This window comes from Berghia stephanieae, chromosome 1, assembly GCF_034508935.2.
Source record: "Berghia stephanieae isolate SIO BIC M18660-M18661 chromosome 1, UCSD_Bste_1.3, whole genome shotgun sequence".
Classification (NCBI taxonomy): Eukaryota; Metazoa; Mollusca; class Gastropoda; order Nudibranchia; family Aeolidiidae; genus Berghia; species Berghia stephanieae.
The window spans coordinates 93,538,324-93,558,893 of record NC_088360.1 but is presented as its reverse complement, the minus strand read 5'-3'; the positions used below and the strand labels follow the sequence as shown (position 1 = coordinate 93,558,893).

At 34.6% G+C, this 20,570-nt stretch overlaps 1 protein-coding gene across 1 annotated transcript in view; it reads left to right on the top strand.

Annotated features, from left to right (window-relative positions):
• The first annotated feature begins 7,839 nt into the window (after positions 1-7,839).
• LOC144962404 (uncharacterized) overlaps positions 7,840-20,570 on the top strand; it is a 175,200-nt gene continuing 162,469 nt past the window's right edge. The window contains exon 1 of the mRNA XM_078895311.1: positions 7,840-8,962. Within this exon, the coding sequence (XP_078751437.1) occupies positions 8,270-8,962 (693 nt within the window). The 5' untranslated portion in view covers positions 7,840-8,269. The remainder of the gene's footprint in view (positions 8,963-20,570) is intronic.

Here is a 20,570-nt window from a genome sequence, read left to right as displayed (position 1 = left end):
TCTTCTTTCTCGATACATTGGAAATAACCCCGACCAATAGAGGAGTTTCTATACCTGGATCAGGGTTTATAGCAAACATCTGAAAAATTGTGTATGAAATAGTGCCAGTTCGATCAGTATTTGAAGGATGAATTTTTCTGGCCAAAATTTTTGTTAATGTTTTCTTTTAGATAAACCGTCGGTTTAGCACATTATTACTTCCAATATTAACAGGGAAACAACTTGGTTATAATCACTCAAAATCTTTTAATGCACGAGTTTGCTTTGAACTCATTACACCTCCAAGCTAATTTGTTTTCAAATCAATATATCTGGCGAGGTAAACACGTCCTTGAGTTAATCGCTTTAATTGTTTTGCGAAGTATGGGAGTGCCGGTGGCATAGTGTAACGTTGTTATGCTTTTAGATTGGAAGATATTCCGTTTGAATCCTTGTTTTTAAAAAAACTGATTTTTTTATTGTTATCTTGGAATTTTAAAGGTTTTGCTTCAGCATTTCAGATAATATATAATGTGAGGCAAGTGATTACACTGAAACAATTCATGTTTAGACTTACTCCGACAAGGTCAGTACATCTATTTATTATTTTCCTGTTGCCACCAATCCCAAGACATTGAGAGCAATGAGAACTTGATCTTATGAATGACCAAACAAATAATGGCATCACTTTTCCGACTTTTTTATTTATGTGTGTACATAAAAAATATTTTGAAGAAAATGCTGATAATGCACTATCTCTCCTTTGCTCTTTTTCGTAAGCTTTGGCTCTCTGGTGTCATGTGTTGGCTCCTGTCATGTCTATAAAGGCCATCGTTTTGATGAGATTGTCCCCGGTGCCCCGTTATTTGGTGTGAAGGAAGCCCTATTTGCGAGTATTATGCTCTTCCTCAAGGCTTAAAGCACAACAAAAAACATAACAATGTTTTAGTGTCCATTTTTAATGCTTGCATTATTATAGATTATTCAGTTGTATCCAAAATCGACGTTGTTGTTTCACTTTTCCCCCCGATACTTGTACCATGACTGACTTTCTTAGGGAGAATAGCAGTCAAGATCCATATACAAAGTAACAATTGTTGAACAAAAGTGAACAAGTCTTTAGGAGAGTAACTCGTCTCTTGTGGGAATCGATCTTTAAGTTTATACTGTGGTGAGCATTTTTAGGCAGTACATGTGACTTTATAAAAAAATCAAATTGAAAAACGATGCGGAAAATTTTATATTTTAGTTATCAATTTTTGACAGTTCACGTTTTTAATTATATTAAACACAAGTCCGTAAATACAGCATGTGATTTCCCCTTATAAAACAAAACTACTCAATGCAATGTAAGTCTTTCATCAGCTTTGTAACGTTGGTATCTTTTTTTTTTAAATTCTGCAACTTATTGGGGATGAGATCAAGTACATGTATGGAGTAAATGGAATAGAATAGTGAATGTTTCTTTTATTTCAAATATTGTATACATTTTAACATAGAGGGAATTTTTTGACCAATCAACTAGAATGAGAATGGGCATGGCATACAAACCATTTGGTGTTGATTCGTTATCTTGTAGTTGGTAAAAACACAAGCATCTCTCGATGAATGAAAAGAAATCATCAATTAATTAATAAAATATTTGTTTTATGTTAATTTCATTTCTGTTTTGAAATGTTTTTATTTATTCATCTATTTATTTACATATCGTTTTGTTCTTGAGTTTTAGGAGTTTTAGGAGGAGGGAAAACTTAAACTCAAAATATAGAAAAATGTTCACTATCATATAAAATCATACATGAAAAAGATGCAATTGGAATTGAAGAGTCTAGTGCTAAAAGTACTTAAGTCACAGGAAGTTAGTTTAGAAAACAATGGAGGTTAAAATTTGGATTTGGGTATATAGAGTAAATAAAGATAAGATTGTAGCATTGAAATAGGGGACTGAGATTGTGTTTATCATGAACAAATGTGGTGAGTGGACTGAGGTGATTGTGATTTAAGCTAATCACTGATTAATTAAAAATAATGAAACTGTGACTTAAGTACTTGTGTCAAGGCTCTTCGATTATTTTTTTGAAATAAGTTATCATTGAATTTATGATTATTGATAAATCCCCATGAGACGCGTTTTAAATAGGGAAACATTGCATTATTAATTGCCATCGAGTTCAGGTGCATAGAGACTCCTGTCATAGATTTTGTATCATTCACTATCATGTTTATCCAAAAATATACTGTTTGAATATTGCATATCACTGAGTCCATGATGAGTACTAGTTCCTTGAACGGAATGAAAGCCCCAAGGCATAGCTAGACTATTTTGTTTTTTTTTTAATAACGTTGTTTCTAATTAAAGCGTTATCATTTTAATTCCATAACAATTTACTCTAATTAGTCGGTCCAACTTGACATAGACACAATAATCAAATAAATAACAAAAATACAAACAGTGCAAACATTGTTTTGCTAAAATACTCTAAGCCCATTGTTGTAGTGGAAATTCTCTCAAACCAACACAAAATATTGTTCATTCCAGCTAAAGTAGACTACATCAAGCTCACATTTGCCTACGGCCATTAGATGCAATTATATGTTCATTGGTATACGCTTCATATTTTGCAAATAAATGCATCACAATTATGGACAAACTGTAAAGATTTACCTTAGAGAGTGATCTGTCTATGAACAAACATATTAACAATGTGAGAACAAGTGCTATTTGCATTCTAAGAAATATCAGAACAATCAGACCATTTATTAATAAGGAAACTTGCAACAAATTGGTAACATCTTTGATATTCCCGAAAATGGACTACTGCAATGCACTGTTTGTTGGTCTCACAAAGGACAAAATAAACAAACTCCAGAAAATACATAACATGGCAGCCCGCGTTGTACTACAGAAAGACAGAAAAACTGCAGCTCCCGAATTACTACAGCAATGCATTGGCTGCCAGTGGACCAGCGGATTAAATATAAATCTTCAACTATCGTTTTCAAATGCCTGGAGGGCTCGTCACCAGCATATCTCTCAAACCTCTTTGAACGGTATAACCCACAGCGATCGCTTCGATCAACGAACGACCTCAAATTGAAAACACCCCGCTGTCGAGTGAAGAGTGGTGAACGCGCATTTCAGCATTCTGGTCCAAGGTTGTGGAATTTACTACCACTAGAGATACGTTCTTCGTCTTCACTAGAGGAATTCAAGCGTCGATTGAAGACATTCTTATTCCGACAGGCTTTCTTTTGATTATGTGTATAATTAGCGTTGTTTGTGTACTGTGTTAGGGCTTCATGATTAAGTTAATCTATGTTATGCGCCCAGAGCCCTCCTGATGAAGGGATGTTTGGCGCACTATAAATCTATACAATTATTATTATTATTGTTATTATTATTATTTAGAACTATTCAAAACTTAATAAATTTTGGTGAAACTTTTCAAATGTTCAGAAGATCTCTTTACTCACTCAACCCTAACACCGACTATATCCGTAGTATACCCGGGGTTACTTTTACCCCATGCCTATTTATTACATTTTTCTGAGACAAATTATAGGCGTTGTATCAAAGCTAATGTTTTTAGTGTGTACATGTTAATGGCAGTTGAATAAAACCATCTATCTAAATGTTCAATTTTAATATAGCTTTTCCAATTTTGAAAAGGATTGAGTGAGTTAAGCAAATATTCCATTGTATGGTGTTTCACTCAGCTGGTTCATTGTGAGAATCTAAATCTATTTCCTGTTTGTTTTTGTTTTTCTTTTTTGTTTGTTATTGACGATAATCAGTTTGGTCGATTCGGATGCGAATAGTTTTTAAAAGCGTAGTCTGTATCATATGTATATACGCATAAATAGCAGGGAAACAAGTAACTTCATCTCTACTCATCCTGATTTCATATAGATCCAATCAAACAAGGTAAACACAGCTTGAAAGATAGGCTTATCCAACGAACCTTTTGGGGAAGTTTCCAATCTCGACGGCCCACAAACGTGAACAAACAAAAGAAAATAGATCCTCAGTTTGCCCTCTCTATTTGCAAGCGTGGCCTAAGCAAACATTTTCGATTGCGAGTCTTCTCTCGATGTTGCTGACTTATCGCCCTTGTCTGAACTTCTAACAGTTTCTTTGAGGGGAACATGGGGAAAGGGATTTTTCCCCTTTTCTTTATGTGTTGTATTTCTCTTTATTTTTATCATAAATATATTATTTTGGTAAGAAATTGAAGACGCTAAAAGGATGCTGAGCAACCTGATACATTACTATTGATACATTTTCCATTGCCCTGGTTATTACTAGAGCGTTGTCAGTGGTAACCGATAGCACAGTCTATAAGCCTTACACGATTTCTCTTATCATGTTAGCGTATGATAGTCCTTCAGAGTCATTGGGCCTATGAGGTTCCAAATAATATCCCGGTTACTATAGCGTGAAGCGGAAGATAGCAATTGTTTGATACCCTTTGGATATGACGCTAATATATTGCAAAGTACTTTCCTGCTAAGTCCAATAGACCCAGTTATCCAATCCGTGCATTGTGGACAGGAGGAAGGGTGTTAGAAAAATTCTAGACTTCTCACGAGATCGATCATGGTCCTTTTCTTTGTTAAGCGAGTGCTCTATCAAATTGAACAATTGGAGCCCCCACTCCCACCCCCATCCCTTCCAACAATGTTAGCGTTAACTTTACGCAAATGCAATGTTTTATTGATTTAAGTAAAGTAACTGATTTGTTATCTTTTTTTATATAAATAACAATGTAAAATTGAAAGTAAGCTTAACATTGTTATTTATTTCTTCGAGCTTCGTGCAGCAACATTTAGATCTTTTTATATCAACGCCTATGCATTTGTATATTTCATGACAAGTCCAAATACTATTTTCGGCCATACCCGCTACGAAATTCAGTAAAAATTAGGCGAAGTATATGAATTTGAGCTGTTCACTTCAGTCGGAAATTGATAATTGTTATTATTGGTAAATATAAGATTCTCATATAATCCTGTATTCTCGTTTAAGATCAACTCTTACCCTTCTAAAAAGTTACTCAATATATTTTTTTTATTCTTAAAAGAATATTAAAGTTAGAAATGTAATGCGTTTATTATTATTTTTATTTGCCAAATGTAGATGTAGCATATTCATCTCATTGATAATCCTTGGGCCTGTTTGCAATCTTGGTAAACAAAGCAATAATAATATGTTGACGAGGCTAGAATAATCGATTAATGTCTTTTTCAGTAAAAGTTACTGCTCCGCTCAGCCATGCCCATGTGTGGTGTGCTGAATGTAGTAAAATTGATTCCTTTCTCTTTTCATTTTTTTTTCTTCGTATTCAAAATTATTTCTGGATCTGTGTGATCTGTGTCATACAATTCTCCCTTGCTACCATCTCAGGTATGTTACGTGTCGATAAATATTTAGTTACATAAAAAACCCAGGAAATTCTTCTAAAGTAATAAGGGCTCGCTCGATGTTAATAATAATAATAATAATAATAATAATAATAATAATAATATTAATAATAATAATATAATAATAATAAATAATAATAATTATAATATAATAATAATAATAATAATAATAATAATAATAATAATAATAATAATAATAATAATAATATAATAATAATATTAATAATAATAATAATAATAAAATAATAATAATAATAATAATAATAATAATAATAATAATAATAAATAATGATGATGATGATGATGATGATGATGATGATGATGATGATGATGATGATGAGAAGAAGAAGAATATCTCTATAGCGATTTACGCCAAGGGCCTTACGACATCGCAAAACATTAAGCACACTGTATGTCTCAAATCATATAAATTGTATTCAGTACATATCAAAAATCAAACAAACAAACAAATCAGACCTTTACATTTTATTCCTTATGAAAATATTTTGACTCACAGCGATATAAGAAATTCCACTGTAACATTACACAACGGTGTGCATTGTTAATTATATCTACTGAGGGCTCGTCGTTTGTCTGGATGGCATGGGCTGAAAAGAGTTATGATTTTCCTTCCTTTTTTAAAAAAATGTTAACCACATAGGTGCTTCATTGTCTGGTCAAATTTAAGTAAACAGAATATATTAAAACAAATTCTGTTTACTAGAATTGGTGATGCTGAGATCTAAATCATAAATTTACTGACACTGACTAAACTCTCCAGCACTCTAACAAAACACAACTGTTTGTTTTTTCTCTCATTTTGGACAGAAAACATTAAATTCAAATATCGATCGATTAAGATTAGGCCTGCGATTTGACAAATTTCATCTCCCAAAAATCCCAAACAGAACTTCTTCATTCAAAAAGGATAGTCTCGGATTTGACACTTGTTTGTCCGTTTTTGGAACTTGCGTAATCTAAAATCGATTTATGTTTGAAATATAACTTTTTTCCACAAAAATGTAAAACGTACTTGGTTATGTTAAGCTTATTTCTCGGGAGGTTTGTGTTTGTTTGATTTCTAAATGAAAGCAGATTGTTTATATCATGAATAAATAAATATAAATAGCAAGATTAAGCACGGCTCCTTTTTTTCTCCTTTTGTCTTGAATTTTGTTTTGGCGTAACAAGGCATTATTACATAAAGGTAATTTTCCCCGAAATATTCAGAGAGACGTGAGAAAAGTTCTTTGGACGCCCAGTCAGGATTTAATTAATTTTTTTTTATAATGAAGGAAAGTCACTTTTAACCTGTTAACTGCCGTATTCTGCAAAAAAAAAAAGTCGTGTTTAAAAATTGGTCCAGAAAACTTGTCCTTCAAATATCGATCGATTTAAATGACCATCATCTTGGCAAAACTCTCAAACCTGGGACCTCGCGAGGTTTAAATTTTTTGGCAAGATGATGGTCATTTTAATTGATCAATATTTGAAGGACAAGTTTTCTGGCCAAAATGTTTAATAAGTTTATTTTCAGAGTACAGCAGTGATGAGGGGCCTGTTGTCTAGTCGGGAATATCTACATGTTCATCCAGCAATAAGGTCGATTCGATTATTACATTTGATTATCTTTATATTTGGTGGATTTGCACTGGTCAACACATTGCATTACGGGATTCACCCACAGCGTTTCTTCATCATCAAATCATTTAATCATGAACTCTATTAAAACAATACTGTCCTATACATACAAAACACAGTTTTCTCAGACAGAAATATGTTATTAATATAATATATCGATCCATTAAAATGGCCCCTGCCTTGACTCCTATCTTGTCACGCGTTCTTAACCCGAGAAGACACAGAAGTTTCATGGTAAAGAAGTCTAGATAAAGTGTGGGCTCATTTTATTCGGTCCATACGTGAAACGAAAGATCTCGGGTCAAACTTCAAAAAGCGTTTTATCAATGTGCGACAGTGCAGAACGTTATTTGTATTGTTACTTTGTATTCTTCTTGCAATCAATTATATTTTGACCTTTCTGTTTTAAAATTAATTGTGTTGTTTTATGTTATTATTATATTAACGACAACCTCTCTTTCTCTCTTTGACTTTTCAGATTTACTACACTGTTCAAAGTATGATGAGATGTAATAATCACTGGCCCAGGTGACTTATTAACCATCAGAATTTATTGGGAATAGGGATTGGAGACACTTCACTGAACCTCGTTGAAATAATGAGTTGGTTCATCTCCAAGATTTTGCATTAGTCACTTTTACCTGAATATGATACAATGTTGCTTTTTTCTATTTTTCATGTAGTTCTGTTGATGTTAAATTGTTCTTTTAAATCTCATGCCATATCAAAATAGAAGTTGTGGGCTCCATTAAAGCGTACACTAAATATATTCAACCTCAGTGGGCAATCAGCACTCACGCTGATTTGATGAGTGAACTTGGATTAAAAGCAACACAAAACTGTCTTTTTATCGTTATATTTTCGATGGATAGTGGAAAATGGTTCAAATCGGAGACTCCATTCCTTGACAGTAGCGATGTGTGCAGATCAGTATACATTATTTAGTTTCCCGTTTAATATATGATTGTAAAAACTTCGTTGTATTTTATAGCTTGTGGATGCAAGTCTGTTGCTCTCTAATATATAAGTTACGTGTCAAGCCAGAAAAACTGCTATGACGGATTCACCAAGAGTATTCTGACAATAATTACTGATTAAATGCAGAGTACACAAATCCGATTTGAGCAACGGATTCCGCCAATTTGACAATATCCGCTATTTCACCATACACCAATGATGAGATGTGTTGATGTCACGCTCCTTATCTCTTCTAGTGTGAGATTTAGACATGCGCGTAGTATCAAATGACGTCATCGTCACCACTCCCGCACTGGAATTACGTCACAGAGGGTCATTCTGGCATTCCTTTGCCATGTTGGTCATTATCGTCATTGCCTGCAACCCGGCAACCTCCGGGTCAAATCCAGATAATGGCTCTAAATCGAACTCTACCTCCGCATTTTCTGATACAGATCACAGCAAGACCAAGTTTTTATATACGAATATCATCTATGTCTGTGATTCCTCATCCGGTGAATACTGCCAACGGAAAACGGTACCGTCGTGGGTGCTACGTCATCTTTACAGCTTTTACTCCACATCAAACGATAAATCAAGTCATCCCTGCCAATCACAAAATAGTTCGTTTTGTTCTTTCTCCAATAATACGCCTCATGCATCTAATAGAAATGATAATCACGATGATAAAGATAAAGTCGATTCTTATTTTGATGATTCCATCACCATCCTTCAAGCAAATTTATCGGATAGCATATCACTGCTTATTCATATTTCGTTTCACAATGTCAGTGGAGGAGTCTATGAGTTGATGCATGAAGTCAATGATCTAATAATAGCTCAAAGCAGCCATGTTGTGATTTGTGTTGGTCGTGATGTCACGGTGCAAACGGTTGCCATTGTGGCAGACGCTTTGGAAATTCCCGTTATTGGATATGTTACAAGAGATGGAGAGCTAAAAAACGTAAGTACACAAAATGCCTTCATTTTTTGCTCAATTATGGGCCGGTTTCAGAAGTGAATCATTGTTTTTAAATAATCCAGTCTAAAGTAGCTTTTCTTTGACTATCCGCTCCCTGTTTTCATTTGACACATTGTTTCTTCTGGTGTGTAAAAAAGGTGTGCATTACCAAAAACCTTCATCACCGTAAAGTTATCTTAGTCAAACAATTAACCAGGATGTTTGTTTGTTTGTTTTGGAACATAAATTTGTTTGGAGTTCTGGAGACAGATTTTAGAAAATATATTTGAGTAAAATTATGTGATAAGAGTTTCTCGGGTTTGAGCACTGTATCCGACATGGACATCCAGTTTCAGCTGATCCTTTATTTATACTCCTAAATATTTATAGTGTTTACTTGTTCAATTTCATGAGTTCTTAATTATCAGGGGCTATAGAGGGTCTTTAGTTGTTTTGTTTTTTTTCTAAAATGAATGATCCATTATTGTGTTTTAGCAACATTTAACTCTAAAAAGTTATATTACACCGGTTGACAAAGCAAGTAATATCAGCCCTGTAAGTCGTTTCATTTTAAATGATTTTAAACCTTGGAGGATTGTATCATCAGCAAAATTTATTTGAGCAACTAGGCAAACTAAGGAGCTTGCTTAATCTAAGTTGAGTGTCTATATACATTAATGGTGAAAAAAATGGATTGAATTGTAAATTGATGTGGTCCAGATTGAAATAATAAACCCATCAGCAAGTATTTTTTGCCTTGGAATATATTGAAATTGTTGAGTTGTCATGTACGCAACGGACCTATAATGATTTTGTTTGTGTATAGGGAAGGAAAGGGGAGGTAGAGGTAGGTTCATATCATATTATGTTATTGCCTATTTGTCAATTAGAACATTTTGGCGTCACTGAAAGGTTTATGTTAACTAATGAGTTGCCACTGATTGTTTAGGCTATTGTAATTTGACCTGGCTATACGAGTATGAACAAGATGACACAAGTCTCCTGTCCCTCTGAAAATTTCATTTGTTTGAAAATAAAATACTGATCAGGCATTGACATTTAAAGGCGGGTGGGGGGGGGGGGGGGTCCTTATGACTGAATTGTAGATAAAAAGCAAAGTCATTAGTATAGATTCTTGGTTTGGTCGAGGCTTTTTCTGAATACCCTATTCACCCAACAGTCGTTGGGTGGCTGTGTTGCTAGATCTGGCGGAGTACTTTGCGATAGATTAGCATTCAATGAATAGAGTATTGTACATTTGCTACTGCCCATTTCACGTTACAGTAGCCAGTATAATCCTCAGCTTTATGTTGTTTTAAAGGACTTTTTAAAAATCCAGATATACAGTCAAAGGTTTATTAGAGTTTTTTACACGCTGCGGAGTCATCTGAATCGATTGACATTCGAAGGTACATATTTCTGGTCTAAATGAAAAACAGTATTTGTCGGATTGCGGCCGTACAGGAAGGTCAGGAAATACGTAAGCTCGAAAGTTACGTTCTGATCCATAAAAAAGCTTCTTTTTATGAGTTCTTTCTGACCACCTGCAGTCCGTTACTTTCTCAAACCAAATCAGAAACCAATCTAGCCGGAAATGACATTGGACACAAGATCATCTGGGCCAGACAGTCGAACATCTTTCACAGTTGGTCCATAAAACTTTTTTTTGAAGCAATTCCAATCTTATCAAAAGCCGAAGATTTCTTTAAAGTGTATAGCAAAACCTGTCAATGGTAGAATTCCATATTATTGAATCTGATCATTTTGTCTACATAGATTTATGACTATTGACTAATATTCTCGTTTTTATGAATACTTTATGGCCTTGGTTAAATGCCAGATAATACAGACTTATTAGCCCACACATGCATTAAAATACGAATCCACCCTTTTTTGAAAAGAAAATATTATGGTTTATGTTTTAACCTATTCACTAACGTGATGGTTATCCGTTCGTTTATGTATTTATTTACCTATTTAATTACGGCAGCTTATCATTTACATTAACTGCCATTTATTCTTCCTACAACTGAAGGCTTCACAGCCTAACAATCCAAGAGCTGTTTGAAAGGCAAGAGACAGGGAGGAATGAGAGAGATAATTCATGCAGTATCCGAAGCCTGACAGCATGGAACTAGAAGAAGAAATCTTCCTACGCATTGCTTTATCTCTCGCAATACTAATATCTCTATTTTCCATCCAACCTTTTGTGATTTTTTTTTTTGGACTGTGCATTTGTTACGAATTTGTATTGGAACAACCGAGGAACCAAACTTGTGAATATTAGTATTGATTCTTTCTCTATAAAAGTCATTGAGAAAGAGAAGGAGGGACATCATTTATTAATTAAAGACAATTATAATCATAGGTCTGATTTTAATTTTTTACACAAATAGACTGCTCCTGGCTCTTTTCTATTATCTATTTGAACAATTGGCCTTACTATTTTGAGTGCAAATCTAAACTTGACATCAAACGATACTCCTTTCTCATCCCATTGTCATTGCATCGCTTTAAATGGTACTGAAATTATCTAAAACATCTCAAGAGCGTACCCCCTCCAAAGAAACAACAAAAGAAATACAAATAAATATACAATTTTTTTTTCAATCATCTCAAAATGAAGTAATCGTTAGTTTCTGTCTGACACATTTCTGTGGCGACAGATACACATTCTCAAAACATTTGAAGGAAAGTATGAGACAGGGACCACAAACCACAACTTAAGCAAATTGAATAGAAATCGCAAAAATCTCCCAGCTCTCTGCTCTTCAGTCCTGCCATACCAACCTGGGTATACAAAGTAACACGGGAAAGCTCTTTTTAAACCAGACGGGGCGTCTCCAAATGTCATCTCACTCCTGATTTGATTAGATTGTGACTTCCCTTTCCTTAAACGGATTGACCCAAGCCATTCTTTTTATCAGATCGTCCACTTTCCCCCCAGTCTGTTTAATGTTTCATTTCATTATTCCATCCACCCGTTCGACTGCCATAGTTAACTTCTCTTTGCACTTCTGTAAAGGAGTAAAGAATGCTGTAACAGTCACTCTTTCCCCCGTGATGTTGAAGGACAGCTGGGTATTTTAATTCTCAGATCATTTTGAAATTGAGATCAAGTTGGCGAAATATTCACGATCAAAACGAAATGAATAATTAAATCACGCGAAAGTCTCGTCTTTGAGACAGAAATTGGCAATTCTGCCGCAATCTGAAAAAATACGAATGTAAAATTTTGGCCAGAAATCCAGTCCTTCGGGTATCTATCGTTAAAAGAATCTAATTTTTTAAAAACTTCTTCACAGAAGTCCCAGATCTGAGAGTTCAAGATGAGAATCATTGTTAACTGGTCGATATTAGAAGGACGAGCGTTCTGGCCAAATATTTATATACGAGTTCTTCCAGAGTGCCGCCGTCAACTGGTCCATGTGGCGGGTGCTCAAATACTGATCCACTTCGGAGGCGTTTGACAGTTAAATTATAAATGGTTATTAACGTAATGAGGAAGAGATTAATATTAAAGAGCGTTTAGAGCATGGTAACAATCCGTAATTAATAAGTTACATAATATATAAATGAATACGACGGTTTAATTAAGAGAAAACATTCTTGGCAGGCAGGATTATTGGGTTATTTGCATTTTAAAAAGGTAGATTGCCAAAGTATAATTACATTTCAGTGATACATTTCTGGCAATAGGGGGTTAAGCTTAGTCGTTTGCGAATGGTGAGGAGACTAGATTAGACTTTTACAGACCTGAGTGTAAATTCCCTTGTTGAACATTACATAATTCAACACATCCAATGGTTTTGAGAAAATAACGTGCAAAGTTTACGCTACATAAATAATATTAATATGTTTTAACAATACACTGCTGTGATATGCACAGACAAAACACTTTTAAAATAAAATGTTTGGTCACAAAACCTTCACACCATACATCGATGTATTAAAATGACATAAAATCCTCAAACCCGAGACTCCTTTGAACTTCATTCATATTTGTTACCAATCGTTTCAAAACGATATGAAACACATCCAATCGTTTTGAGAAAATAACGTGCAAAGTTTACGCTACATAAATAATATTAATATGTTTTAACAATACACTGCTGTGATATGCACAGACAAAACACTTTTAAAATAAAATGTTTGGTCACAAAACCTTCACACCATACATCGATGTATCAAAATGACATAAAATCCTCAAACCCGAAACTCCTTTGAACTTCATCCATATTTGTTACCAATCGTTTCAAAACGGTATGAAATGGGGTGAACCTGATGTTTAATTTGAATGATATGCTAAAGTTTTACATTTTGTGTTAAAATATTTGACTTATTAGAAGAGGCGAAGTTTTGTTCCATTAGATCAAAAAATATTTTATGACCTTAAACTCAGTTTTCTCCATTTTGTTCATTCCAACACAGTATCGGATTGACTAGGTGGGTGACAATTAAAGGTAAAACTTTTCTAGCCGAAATGTAAAAGGGCGTTTTGTCAATGCACGCCAATATGGGCCAAGTCAGTCGATTTGTTTCTGTTAAAGTGCGATTGTCCGATTGTTTTATTCATCTTTTTATACTGCCATATATATCTTTTCTTTTTTCAAATTTTGACCAGAGAACTCGGACTTCAAATATCGATCGATTAAAATGACCCTCACCATGTTAAAAAGTCTTACACCTGAGACATGTAAATATTTGAAAAACGATAATTCTTGCCAAAGCCGAAGTCACGGATTTGAGAGCTTTTGAGAAGCTGGCGGACATTTTAAACGATCGATACTTGAGGAACAAATTTTCTGGTCAAAATTTTCAAAACGCATTGTTTGTTGTTATTGTTTTTGTTTTGTTTTTTTTTTTTTGTTTTTTTTTGTTTGTTTGTTTGTTGTTTTTTTTTTAGATTATGGATTAATACGTTTTGTTTACCAAAAACTTACCGTAGTGTTTGATATATTACATTGTGGTGTGCAACACACTGACATCTTCCACTCTCTAACCGTAAAACTTCACTTTGGTTCTTGTGACGTCCCAACTTTATGTGTAAGGTGTGTGGCTTGCGACACATAATCATCTTCTACTCTCTAACAGTATCACTTCACGTCTTCACGTATGTTGTTGTGAGGTAACAACGTTATTTGTTATTTATTATTGTGCTGTCCCAAAACTTCCGTTGTTTGGTTTTAGTTAACAAAGAAATGAGAAGCTGACTTCAATTAAGATATTTCAATTCTATAACATCATGTCGGAAATTAGGTATGGCCCACATAAATCATATTGTTGCATATGTTTTGGCATTCCCAGAAAAATTGCCATAGTTTAACTTTGAGATCATGAATGAAAAATACATGGCTTAACGTTAAATTAAGGTCACATCCGGCTGACGTCCTCTATAGACAGCCATATTTTCCACATCATTCATTTACAATCGAATGTGACTCATTAATTTCCCCTCTATTGGAGCCTTTGATAATATTAATCGGAAACATCAAACACAGTCACTCTCATGTTTGCGTGATTAACAGCACTTTAAATTTCTCGTCGACTGGTTGAATAGCCCACCATAATGTTAATTTGTTTGTGTAATATTGTTCTTTTCCTACAATTAATTTCACATCAAATTGTAAGAGATCAAACTGGCATGTTGATGGGATTTACGAAGTTGCCAATGCTTCGTGACCGAATAAAACTACCAAAACAAAAACAAAAACTTCAACAAAAACGTGACTGTGTATAATGCATAATCTACTTGATGTGCTGCATTGGTATTACCATGGGTTCCAAGACACATGAGACGAACCATCATGCTTGAAAGGCATTTTAAACGTCTTTTAAACAAAGTCAACGTTGTTACCTAATACAGATAAGGTTACTCATTTTACGCCCCAAGAGACGTCCCAGATTTGACAGTTATTGCCAAGACGAGGGTCATTGAAAACGATCGATATTTGAAGGACGTGTTTTCTGGCCAAATTTTAGATACGTTTCTTTCCAGAGTGCAGCAGTTACCTGGTTAAATAAGTGATTTTTACTCTATTCCTGACATCCTCAAATTTTGTTACGTTATTTTAATAATATGTTTTACTAACTAAAGTTTGATTGAGTGCAAAATCGCAAAATTTGATACTTCTGATTATAGTAATATTTGATTCACTTTTTGGCAACTGCTTCATTCCGACTTGTTTATACCAGATTAGACGGTACGTTACAGATAGATGAAAAAAATCTAGATAATTTATATAGCGCTACACACACGAAACGTGTTCAACGCACTTTACAAGGTGTGTTGCTAACAAACAGCAACTCTTAACATGCAGGACGAGAATGACACCAGTTAGTAGGTATTACTTTTTTCCGATAGAGACAACACTGTTAGCAGCATTTTGCACTTGAGTTCGGTGAGAGAATGTGAGTAAAGGGTCTTTTGCAATAACTCAACTATGCGCTAGCTCAGAGCGGGAATCTAACCCTGGACCTTCTGGACCGACTATAAGTGTCATACCACTAGACCAAATACCAGCGCATCATCATCTAGTCAGCTGATCCTGCGTAGGACGTTGCTTCCCGAACTTTCTTGCGAAACAGATTACGGTTTTCCGCCAGTCTACTTGCTTGAGTTGCTGTCATTCCCAGCCATTCACATATATCTTGTTCCCAGCTTCTTGTTGGTCTACCTCTTCCTCTCTTGCCGTCTACATAATTAAAGCATCATTCAAATATCCAGGCCATCGTATACACATTAACGACTGGGGTTTTTTGGTTTTCTTTTTTGTTTTTTTGTTTTTGTTTTTTTTTTTTTTTTGTTTTTGTTTTTTTTTTGTTTGTTTTTGTTTTGTTTTTTTTGTATCTTGTATTTTTTTTTGTTTTTTTTTTTTGTTTGGGTTTTTTTTTTTTTTTGGGGGGGGGGGGGGCATTTTGGCCTTAAATCCTTTTCTTCCTTTTTATATTGATCGACTAAAATGGTACTCAATTTGTCAAAAATTATGAAACACGTGACTCCCTGAAAATATCTATGGTATAAAACCTATGTTATTGAGTAGAAGTCTACAAAGTGTAAAAGGTCATCTTGTAGTGTGCCGCGTATCACCGCTAATAACAACCTTTCTCTGGGGGGAAAGACGTCTAAAACATTTTGGACAGAAAACTCGTCCTTAAATTATCAATAAATTTAAAATGACCCTAATCTTTTCAAAAACTCTCAAACCTGGGACTTCCCAACGGAAGTCCCGGGTTTGAAAGTTTTTGACACGATTAGGGTCATTTTAATTGATCAATAATTGGAAGAGAAGTTTTCTGACCAAAATGCTTTAAAATTGTATTTTCATAATACGACAGTAAAGGGTTAACAAACACGGCTCTGCTAAACCAGAGCCAATGTTCAATATAATGTCCACCTTGGAAACGCAGTGATTGATTCATGCCATAGAGCAAGTCTGTCGTTCTCTGGTCCATTTCATGGACAACAATAATTGTGATTACTCTGCAGTAGACGTCTACTCTGAATAAAACAAAACATTTCATTAAAATTTTGGCCAGAAAACTTGACCTTCAATAAATATCGATCGATTAAATTGACCCTCATTATATTAAAACTTTCAAATCTGGAATATCTGTGAAGTCCCAGGTATGAGAGTTTTTGCCAAGATGAGAGTTATTTTACTCGATCGATATTTTAAGGTCGAGTTTGTTTGTGTTTTGTTGTCAAAATTTTACAAACGTTTTTTCTTAGAGGCAGTATTGTTGTTCTTGTAATTTTCATGTAATTTATTTTTTTTTACTTTATTCCTGGATCTCAGGCACATGCAAAAAATCTTTTTTTAAAGTAAAAATCGAAGAGTGTATACCCCTTGTGATCTGTCCTGATGGGAGAGGGAAGGGGGAGGGGAGATTGAGAGAGGGGGGGAGATTGACAAAAATAGAACGAGAGAGAAAGAAATAGAGAGATAGAGAGAGAGAGAGAAAGAAAGAGAAAGAGAGAGAAAGAGAGAGGGAGAGAATGAAAGAAAGAAAGAAAGAGAGAGAGAGAGAGAGAGAAAGAGAGAGAGACAGAGGGAGAGAAAGAGAGAGAGAGAGGGAGAGAGACTCCTTCATTATTTTTTTTCTTGAGCAAGAATTTAGCTCCAATTCTATCTATTCTAATTATGTGGTGGCGAGAGATATAAAAACGACTTTTATTTTAATACCTATTAAATATATTTCATACTGCCATCGCTCCCAAAATCGAAATGCGGTTTGAAACCGGTTCGTAAATTCAGTCTCAATAATACATGCTACAATAATGCATACAATAAAACATCATATATATTGTTAAGGTCTGCCTTTATCTCTTTATTTATCTACCACTTAATGAAATAAATTGGAGGAATTAAATGTCAGTACGTTTTCAAGACTTAAATCTATTTTTCCCATGAGCCTTTATCACCTTCAAAACGATAAAAATAAGGATGACTCACTCATGTCAATCGTAGAGTATTTGGAGCTAATCTGCCCGTTAACGATCGAAGGTGATATTATTATAGCAGATCGTGTGAAAAGCGTTTCCATGAAATAAAGACAAAAACAAAAAGATAATTGAGCTTCTCTATGGCGCAATATCGACAAAACGTGCTCAAATGGCGTGACAAGGGGTCCCTAGATACCGATGCTTACAATATCAACATTATTATTATTATTATAATTATATTTTGTTAATCGAAATTATCTGCTTAAACAAAGAAAGATCCAAAGCTTGAGGGTATGAAATGTAAATTTGCCTGCGTCATAAAAAATATTTGCTTTACAAAACTGGTAATTGATTATAAATCCTTTGAGTCGGATACGAGTGATTGATTTCCCAATCATACTTTGGTCCCAATCATGGTGAATGAGCACAGTATGTATTGAATTGTATTTGACCAGTTAACTACATACTCTGAAAAAACAAGTATAAAAAAATGGCCAAATATCGATCGATTTAAACGACCCTCATCTTGGCAAAATACTCTCAAACCAGGGACTTCGCCAAAATGAATAAAAGCCATGATCCATTACAACAAAGGGAAATGAATTTTTTATAAACTGGATTCCATTTACATGAATATCACGTTTTCATAATTACAAATAAAACCTAACCAATGAATTAAACTTAGATCATTACTGCCAGACTTTGAAGAAATAAACTATTAAAATCTTTATTAACATTTTTACTTCAAATATTAGTTGATGACGATCAGTAGTAGAATCTGAAAGAAAAACAATTACAATTTTTTGTCAGAAACTTGTCCTTCAAATATCGATCGATTAAAACGACCCACGTCGTCAGTTTTTTGTTCAAATTTCGGACTTTAAGTGTCCTTCAAATAAAGATCGAATGATGGCCATTTTAATTGATCGATATTCATTGAAGTACGAGTTTATTTGCATTTTTTTTAAATACGTGTTTTTTTTTCATATTATGACAATTTAGCGATGGCATATTAAAACACAACAAAGTAAACAAATCATTGGAATTATCATTAATAGAAATTTTGAAACGACACAGAGCAAAATAAGCAAATTAAGGCATTGACGGTATTGGTCTTGCATAATATTGAGTTTGGAGTCGTATGTAAGTGTTTATATAGAGGAAAAGCAACTTTATAAATATCATTTTAAATAAAAAATGTATGCTTTTGACTTTCGATTCAATCATATGCAGTCCGGTTTACCTAAGCAGAACACCAAATTGAAGCAAATTAATCGTATTCTAAAAAGATACAAATCGAGTAGCTACTAAGGATTTTTTTTAAACTTCCAAAAAAATATGCTCTAAAAGAATTGTGAGTAATTGTGAAAAATTGGAATTGTGTTGGATTGAACAAATGGTTATAATTGAGAATTTTTAAAATTGGGTTTGTTAGGTTTGAGTCTTCAAATTCCGTTCATAATAGGGTTTATTTTGTTTCTTAAATGTTAAAGAACTTGATTTACCTTCTTTTGATTATCTTGGCTTTAAATCAATTTCCCGCTATAACTCTCGAGAACAATGGGAGGATTGGTCAAATTCATATGCATACTACTTAAGGAGGACTCGTCGGTCAAAAATCAAATGATGATGACGATGATGATGATGATGATAAAATAAATATAATATGATGATGATATATATAATAATAATAATATATAATAATAATAATATATAATAATAAAATGATGATGATGATGAGATGATGATGATAATAATGATAATAATAATAATAATAATATAATATATAGTAATAATAATAATAATAATAATAATAATAATAATAATAATAATAATAATAATAATAATAATAATAATAATAATATTAATAATAATAATTGGCATTTCATAGCTCTTTAGCTCACATGTAGTCGATGGGAGATGCCCATAAATGGGAAACATTCAGAGTGATGTATGGGCTGCCTGCCACAGGCGCTGCCAACACATCTTTGCCTCTGTGTAAATCCATGTAGAAATATATTTATATTATTATCTTATGGCAGAATGTTGCGGGTAAGCCATATGCCTGTCCTCTCAGCGATCATTAGCATGGACTTAGCATTCAATAAGAGGCTTGTGGTGACATGCGATACTTTCTGACTGACGGATCAGACCCTCAAGCTAAACTTCTTGATTATCTTATGACCATTGGCGTCAAACTGATAGGCGATGGCGACATCTGTGGGAAATCATTCCATATATCATAGAGAGGTGGGGGGAGGGATTGGTAGGTGAGGAGTAGGTTAGCGGAGAGAAATGAAACGAGAGATCGAAGGTAAATGTAAGGGGAATGTAATGTCATCCTCTTCACAGATTAATATTAGAATAAGACTGTCAACGAACGACAATGCGGGATTCCTGAAGTCCTGATTGAGTTTATAACAGAGGTGGCCTCTAGGTGGGTGTCATGTTTGCAGTATAAGAGTGGAAAAAGTATGTCATTTCACACTTTATATAATTTGTTCGGTCCTCTGGCAATGGTTGGGGCATATCTGTTGCAGGCCTACCGACAAGGAAATAGGAAGTGAGGCCGTCCAAAGGACACCTGAAGACGTACTGTGGAGAGGGACCTAAAGCAGAGATGCCTGTCCCCAGGGGTAGCCCCAAGAATAGCAGATGACAGAACTAGATGGAGATCCCTTGCACATTTTCAAGTACCAGCAGGCCGGAGGGGATTGAGTATGACAACCAATTTTGAACTGAGAGTCATTTGCTTGTGTCTCGCTGTAGTGGCACAAAGTTAAGTCTTTAGGAAAGGATCGTAACTCAAATGTTCTGAACATGCTAATAGCGATTGTAAAATAAGTATCTGACTAGTACTCAGAAAATATGTGGAGTTAGCATTGTTATGATGAGAAAAATAGGGCATGGAGAAGGGCCAGATGAAAATAGAGAGAGAGATAGAGAGAGAGAGAGAGAGAGAGTTATAGCGAGAGAGAGAGAGAGAGAGAGAGAGAGAGAGAGAGAGAGAGGGGGGGGGGGCAACGAGCGGTCGCTGAGGAAGCTGGCGGGATCGACTTGGGGCGCTAGCCAAGCGCTCCTGAGAACATCCGCCCTGGCACTATGCTATTCCACCGCGGAGTATTGCGCTCCAGTGTGGGGTAGAAGCAGAAACGTTGAGAAGGT